The sequence below is a fragment of the Mesitornis unicolor genome, unplaced genomic scaffold, assembly GCF_000695765.1.
Source record: "Mesitornis unicolor isolate BGI_N332 unplaced genomic scaffold, ASM69576v1 scaffold42717, whole genome shotgun sequence".
NCBI lineage: Eukaryota > Metazoa > Chordata > Aves > Mesitornithiformes > Mesitornithidae > Mesitornis > Mesitornis unicolor.
This window is the reverse complement of record NW_010199187.1, coordinates 1-8,303: the sequence shown is the minus strand read 5'-3', so window position 1 is coordinate 8,303 and position 8,303 is coordinate 1. Positions and strand designations below refer to the sequence as shown.

General features: G+C 36.9%; 1 protein-coding gene across 1 annotated transcript; it reads right to left on the bottom strand.

Annotated features, from left to right (window-relative positions):
- Positions 1-1,057: 1,057 nt before the first annotated feature.
- On the bottom strand, positions 1,058-7,530 carry ENKUR (enkurin, TRPC channel interacting protein; the record flags this gene model as incomplete). The annotated part of the gene is made up of 3 exons (XM_010189373.1): positions 1,058-1,231; positions 5,339-5,485; positions 7,304-7,530. Coding segments are annotated over 3 exons (548 nt in total), but the record flags the coding sequence as incomplete, so codon positions are not given.
- Between the last annotated feature and the right edge of the window lie 773 nt (positions 7,531-8,303).

The following is an 8,303-nucleotide window of genomic DNA, read 5'->3' as shown; positions in this document are numbered from 1 at the left end:
GCTCACCCACGCTTTCCTAGTGCATGTCATAGACAAGTTTAAGATGCACAAGAAATACAGCCTAGCATCACTGCAAAGTCTTCAGAGCCATTCCCTGACAAATTTATGAAAGGAACTTAATGTACATGAAAATTTGGCTTTTAATAGTTCATTTGCAGTTTTTTACTTCATTCTTAGTTGATGTCAGATCCTATGATGCCACAACAGCCACTAGTAGTGACTGATATCACACAGATAAAGCTGTGTTCTGACACAAAGGTTAAGCAGTAGGAAAGAAAAACAACTTTTCTTTTATGCAAGTAATTGCAGTATAGTGTGCTGATATAATTTCTGTCTACGTCTTGAATCACATGCTAGTATACTGCTTTCATTCTCACATTACACAATAGCAATCAAAACACATTTTTCTACTTTAGTTGCAGATTTACTATAGTATTACAGAATTATTTATAAATAAACACACACAGCAAGCTACCTATGGTATCTGTATTGTGTGAAGTCTATATTATTATGGGCTTCCACTATAAAAATTGGTTTTGGTAACAGAAAATGAGAACACAAAATGTTATGCAGAAGCCAAGCTATTTAGGAGTACAATCACTCAAGCTTTTAAGTAAAGCGCAACAGCTCTTTAATAACTAGTCCAGAAGCCATCCCACCCTGAAGTTATTTTTACCAAGCTGTCTTCAGCACACAATTATTTAACTTTGTTTTGGCTATGCAAGGAAAGAAGTGCTCCAAACATATGAAACAGTATTTTCTATGCTTTTTGTATGCTTTTTATAGAAACCTCAGTAGTTAATAAAAAAATAATAATAGATCAATGTTTTTACACTCAAAGTTTATTTAAGAATTTTATTTCCAAATGTTTTGTGAATTATACAGATGAGAGCTGTACGTAACAACTTTTCTAAGAAGCTACATACTTATATTGAATATTTCCTTCTGAATAGTTGACGATGCCAGTTTCTTCTGAGAATTTAGGGGGGCAGTTCTTGGAGATGCAGGGATAGAGAAAAAGTAAAGGAGGATAGAGGCAATATCTGAAAACCAGTCCTTACTCATTTGCAATGTAGATAACTTCATGCTTCTCAGTTACTCCGATGTCATGCTCCAGTTGTTTCATCTGTAATTCCAGCTTTTCTTTATTCATCTTCTTGGATATGGTGTATGTTTGTACTGGGAGTCTCTGATATTTACGATACACTTCATCCCAGTTCTTTTTCAGCCCCTAATGCCATTACATGAAAAGAAAATATATGAGAAAAACTTACTTCATTAAGAATTATATACACATAAACTACTTAAGGGGTTTTTGTTAATAATGCATTTGATAAGGGTCACTGCAATGTTCAAATAATAGATGAATATATGGATAACATTTAATCATCTTTATTGGACCAAATTAATTAAATGCTTAAAAGTCAAAGTAGTTGCAACAGATAAAATTTTCACTTATCCTGATGCAATATAAGGAATGGTCTCTAAGTAACTCTGTGCCTTGGAGAGAAAAAATTAGAGTCTTTAAGAGGCAACAAAACAATAATTAAACTAGCCAATGCAGGATGAGCTAAATTGAAAAAAAGTATGTCAACGTGACTAACAGTCAAATCTGTAGCCTACCAGGAACTCAAGGAAGCCTGTACGCTTCCTTTCCAGTCCTCAGTATCTTCAAGAAAAACTGCACAAGGTAAATGAGGAGTGACTCTTCCTTACTGTATAGAAGAGACTTTCTATGCTTTCAATGATCTACTGGTAGGCAACCTTGACTACTCCATTGTATCTAATGCTAGTCTGCTCACTAAGGAACTGCTAGGATTCATGAAAGATGCCTCAAAACTCATATCACTCCAATTCTTTCTTTTCTCCAAAATGCAATGGGAATTCTCTTGCAAAGTGCACTACAGAGAACGCTTCACAGTAAACAGCAACCTGGCTACCACAGATATCACCATGTCACAGTGGTGCTACCTACCTTAAGTCATGACAAGAGTACCAATACTTGGAACTCCAGCCAAAATTCAATGGCAGTGTCAGTTCATCTGACCACCAGCTTCATTTTCCATAATTGAGACTTCGCTCACAGCATTGGCACCAAACTGATAGCACAGTATTTTAACCTCTATTAACTACTTTGAAAAAAAATTAAATAATAGCATTCCTTTCCTAATCTACATTTACAGTAACATCTATAGGCAACAAGTTTATCATTTGGACTAAAGGACCTAGCTGTCACTGACCCTATCAACAATAATTTAAATTACTGCTACCCCTCTTGAATGCTGCTATGCAAAGAATTGCCTTACTAGATAAAGTGAACTGTATCTTCCATATATAAGCGCCCAAAACTGAAACCCTGACTAAAAAAACATGCAGTCATCTGAAATGGACTCATAAACCTGTTAATTCAACATCAGAGACAAACTTTTATCCACCAATACATGCTGAGTGGAACCAGAGTGTGGTAGAAAAATTAAATTTAAATCTTGTCTTTACATCCTCACACTTACTGCAACAATTGCTCTTAGTTCCTCTCCTCAAGAGGATAATCAAAATCTACACATCCTGTACATGTATATATGAGGATTTAGCAGAGTTTATTCAGTACGTCAAATGTCCCCATGAAACCTACATGGGTGAACTTACTAATCACACCTACTACAAGGAAATCATATAGCAACCAGTAGATAATACAAATATGGCTATCAGTGAGAAAACACTTTTACCAAATGTTTTTTTGGCTCTCACTTTTGTTTCCTGAGAGGAGATCAGAAATTATCTTCAAAAATGAAGAACTGAAGTTACTGTCTTGGAAACAAAAGTTTTCAACTCTCCTCCATAACTAAAACTGGATCCAACTGACACTCTGGTTTTATAGCACATTGTGATTTACAACCTCATGTCCTTCTCCACTATTCTTAAGCACCTTTTCTCCCAGACTGGCTAACTGATTAACACTGAAGTTAAATTCAGAGGAGTTATTCATAGTACATATTTAGCTTTGAAGATTGTTGCTTCTACTTCAGAACTCAAGGACTCTTGTGCCTAAAAACTTGGCTCATTTTGCCCACTGTATGAATTGATTTAACGACAAAAAAAATTATCTCTCTCTGTCAATACTAAAAACCCCATACTTTTTAATATGAACTAATATTTTACTGGTTCAAAGCAGTGGATTTATTGCACAGCAATTAATGCTTTTTACAGATTCATATTAAACATCTAAGCGTTGTCCATAAAAGTTATTCTTGTTACAGCTACACACATTTGAAAACCCTGCCTCAACATGGGAAACTAGAAGCAACAAGCCTATTTATTTACTGTCTTGTAATGCTACTTGTCTTTGCAATCCATGGCTGTAAAGTAGTTACATAAAGCTCTGAGTCTACCAGGCATAGTTTACAAATACGTAGTCATGAAAATAAGTAAGTATTCCAGAAACTTTCATAGACCTGTCATGTGTAGCTTCTTTTAAATAATTCTTCTTTGTGTACATTAGTAAAAACTGGTTTGGAAATCATTGAAAACAGTGATTTTTAAAACACATTAGAGCATGCACTCATCACAATTTATTCTGTCCCTACAGAGTGGAGAGATCAAAAGCAGATCATGACTCTCTACTTAAAAATCTCTCTCATAGCTCCTCCAACAGCAATGTAATATGCTGACCACTATTTCTATGGGCTAGATCTGAATATCAAACAAACTGAATAACTCTATATAAGGAATTTTAATACATGCTGGATCAGTGAGAAATATGTACTGCATTTATCAACATACTCTTTTATTCTCATAAAATCCCAACCAAAGTAAGCATAATGGAGAAAGAGTTCAGAAAATGTTGGCACAAATTATTTCCCTTTATTTTTGTAAGTTCACGAGGCTTGATTTTGTTCTTAGACATCTATTGCCACGTATTCTTTCAAATCAGATAGTGCACATGTGTTCACTAGCAATGTCAATTATTTCAAAAGACAGGAATTCCCATATGTCTACAGCTGAGCACTGGGTAGGAGCCACATACCCTGGGGACACTAATTTCTCCTGACAATGTAACTGTGTAAGTAATCTGGCCTATGAAAGATTTTTGGAAAATTTGAAAGAAAATACTGAATTAATACAAACAATCTAAAAACTTTTCAAATAAAAACATATTTCAGTGCACTCTTGTATTTTAAATATACAGTATATAATTTTAATCAAACTAAATGCAGAACTGTGACCAGCTGAGCTCACATGCCTTTTTGCACATATATTTTTGCTGCATAGTTAACTCACTGGACCATCAGTTTGTCCCATGCCTTTCCTACCATAAAAATATCTTAATCTTCACCCTTGCTGTTATGTTCTTTATATTGCTGTCAATGCAATACCTTCACCTCTCTCCCATACTCCTCCCTAGCTTCTACTGCTTGCTGCATAAGCAAGAGCCACCGTTGTTCTAGGTATTTTGGATCCTGCTGATTAACCAGTTTATCTTTGCAAGTGAGTTAGACACTATGTTTTCTCTCTAGATATTCTGCTGGGGTTTTTTGTGGAAATTTAGCATGTTGGAGATGTCCGGTCATCTGCTAATTTGTTTCAGGTGGTTACTAAGATCAAGTTATTAAAGAAAAGACTGATAAACAGGTATCACTGTAATGTAAGCATCATTTTCATAGGAAATTTGGCTAAAATGTGGTCATGAGAAGTTCTTGTTCAAGGATTGGATATGCTTTTAAAATGTCTCTTTTCCGCTCTACTTCTTTTACGGTATTATTTCTTTTTAGAAAATCTTGTGCAATAAAAACTCTATGAAAGACAGTATCCAAAACAGCTTGACAAAATACAATTTTTCCAGTCATAGTCTTCAAAATATTGCAATTTAATTGTGTTTTCTGCTTTTGCCACGTTTTAAAGCATGGTCTGGTCTTTTGCTTTAGTCAGTGAGATCACAGTGTGAAGACAGAAACTGCCAATAAAAATGGCAGTATTATGCATCAGGGAAAAGAAAAAAGTAATTTGTGTTTTTCCATGATTCATAAGTAGAGAGTTACAACTGCCACTAAACCCATATAGGTGATTTTCTGTATTCCTTTGAAGTTTCACTGAAAATCCAAGTCATTAAGGGGGATAGGAATCTAACAGAATTAAGTGCTTGTAAAACTGGACTAAAACTAGCTACATCAGTTTCCTTCAGTTCAGTTTACAACTATTCTACAGCTCCATCTAGTGAAAAAGTAGCTAACTCATTTGCCTCACTTAAAAAATCTAGTATACTTTTATTATTTATATGGCCTTGCACTACCTTATTAATCTTTTGTACATGTTACTAATTACTCTAAATCTAAATATGCACCTCAAGAAGACTTTTCCTCTCTTCATCAGATAGCCGCTTCATGGCATTTTTCTTGAGATGCTCCAAGACACTGGCCTCATATTCTTCTTGAGCTCTCTTCATTTCCTCATTTCTCTGTGTTACATATTTTGGTGTAACACCATAATCCTGAGGGGGTAAGGAAGAAGTTTCTTATATGTGGAAGGAAGGAAGAAGGAAACAAAGACATACCTGTCATCCATGATATATTACATTTGCAAAGACAGCTTGAAATGGAATTTTGTGCCACTGAGCAATAAAATCTTAAATCACTGTGTTCTTAGAAGTATCAAACATGATTGTATTTGTAGCCTGAGCGAAACATATAAACAATTCCCTTCAATTTCTTTTTGCAACCTTCAAAGACAACAGAACCCAGAAACCAAAACCTCTATTTATAAAAACTGATGGTTGAGAGAGGAGTTTGAAACCTGTTAATGACAGCAAGCTACGTTACATTTTAATTTGGTGTCAGATTCTGCATTCTGAAACACATTCCTTAAATACTTTCTTTGAAAGGTCTTCCTGTATCCTGTTTTTTGCTGAACATTGCATGTCACAGAGAGTGAATAGTGTTAACGTACACATGAAAACTGGACTAGTTAGGAATTATAAACTACCCCGCACTGGATGTGGCAAAATTGTGTTTCTGGGAGGAAAAATAATTTCTGAATATCCCAGATGTACTTGGGGGAACACATTTATTTATTTGGCCTTATTCTTCGTAAAATGAAGCCTATCTAGCTCTGCCAGAAAGCACTGGAGTCTATCTTCTTTCTACCAAATGCTAAATGATTCACAAATCTTTTAGTGTTGGGTAGCATTATGACTAGCATTGTTGATAAATGTGTTTAGTCATGCAAAGGTACTGCAAGGGCTTCAGGTTCACTTTTTTGCATCTTCTCTGTCATGAGCTATGTTATATGTCATGTCTCTTTTTGCATAATACTCTGAAATTACTTATCTGTTTGATAAGCCAGGTTCCCGATACATCTTATTTTCCTGAGTAGTGGAATGGTCTGTTCTTGTGCTTGGAGAAGGTTGTCCTTAAAGGCGTATCAGCTCTCAAGCTCCTTCTGTTTTCAGTGCAGTTTCCCACAGCATCCTATGTACTACTTCCTTGAATAAGCTGACATTTCCTCTCCTGAAGTACAGGGTCTGTACACTACCACCCATCTCCCTGAGGAGGAGAGGATCTTGAACTACTTCATGACCTGTGCTACTACTGATTATGGCACCTCTGACCCATTCTTTCTTATTTGTAAGTAGCAGAACCAGAAGAGCATGACCGCTTTTGTTGGCTTATCCACCATCTCTGTTAAGAAGCTTTCTGGATTGCTTTCATTGTATTATGTTGTCCTTTCAGCAGATATCAAGGATGGTGAAGGCTTCCATAAGAAGCTGCACTATGACTCGAAGATATCCTCAAGTTGCTTGAAGAGATTTCATCCAGTTCCCTACCTGATTGGATGGTCCATAATAAACATGCTTCTGACACTTAGTGGCCTTTCCTCTGATACTGACCCAACCAGCTTGTTGCCAGTTCCATAGAAGAGCTCCATATACTTGAACTGCTCTTTCATCCAGAGGGCAACCCCTGCTCTTCATCCCTGCCTGTCTTTCCTAAAGAGGCAGCATCCATCCACCACAGAATTCCATCCATCTCCCCATTAGATGTGTTCCAGATGCAACACATATGCTATTGCTTTAGCAGCATCATTGTGCCAATTTTTTGCTGACAGCATAAGTAAGTGAGTACAGAGCAAAGGCAAGGCACAACTCTAGTGCCAGTTATTTCTCCTTGGTGAATTTAAAAGGTCTACCACAAACAGCAGTGGTATCTAAATATCTCAAAAAGAATCATAACGATTTCATAGGAGAATGCAACAGAGAACCTAAAAATAGGCATTGCTACTAGTATTTCCACTATAATTTAATACAACTTACCTTTTTTTTAGTATACTTGGGAACAAGTCCTGAGTTTTCAAGCAGATATTTATCTCCATGTCTTGTATCAACACAAATAGGTCGAGGCTTTTTAGGCAATCCCTTGATAACAGCAACTGCATTTGTATTTATAAAATTCTTTTTACTCTGAATTCCCGTAACAGGTTGATCTGTCCTCCGTGGCACTGATAATACAGGCAATTTCTTACTATCATCTTCTTTTTTCCCTGTAAATTGAGCATGTAAACATCCTGAGCAATAACCATGAAGAGCTTTGCAATTTAATGTTACTACATTTTTCAAGATGGGAAAATTATGTTCAAAATTACAGAAAAATAGAAACCAATTGTATCTACAATTAAAGAATTAACTGGGAATGTACTATGATGAAAATGAATATGCTTGTTTGGCATAACAGAAGTTTCATAACCTAGGGAATCATATGTTGTTTTACATGGGTTTGCCTTATAATATGCCACTCATTTCCTATTAACTGCAGTAGTATGGGACTTCTTCCAAATGTAATTAAAACTACTTTTACTAGAGACACTTGCTGTCAGGGCCCTGCCCAGCCTCACCTGGGGCATCCACCCCACACCCTTGGGCTCAGGAACCCCATTTCAGCTCAGTCCTGGGCTGTCAGTGCCTGGCAGAGATGTCTCAGCCATGCCTGCCACTAGCCCTACTCCTGGAGAGCTATGTGGAATCAGTGGATAAACCTGGCCCACTACCTATCTCAAAAGGGGAAAAGGTTCCTGGAACAAGAGTTAGCAGGGCTCATAGACAGGGCTTTAACCTAGATTTGAAGGGGGGACGGGGGGGAAGGGAATAGAATACAACTCGCTAGCGATGAGCCTGGGGGTGGAACGCCGACATGTGTGGGATGGTGCGTTAGTGAGACTCTTCAGAGTACCATCCCAGTGGAGGTAGGGGATGGAGTTCCATGCAGCAACCAAGGTGCATGGGTCTCTGACAGGTTAGTAACTGTGGAAGTCCCTGA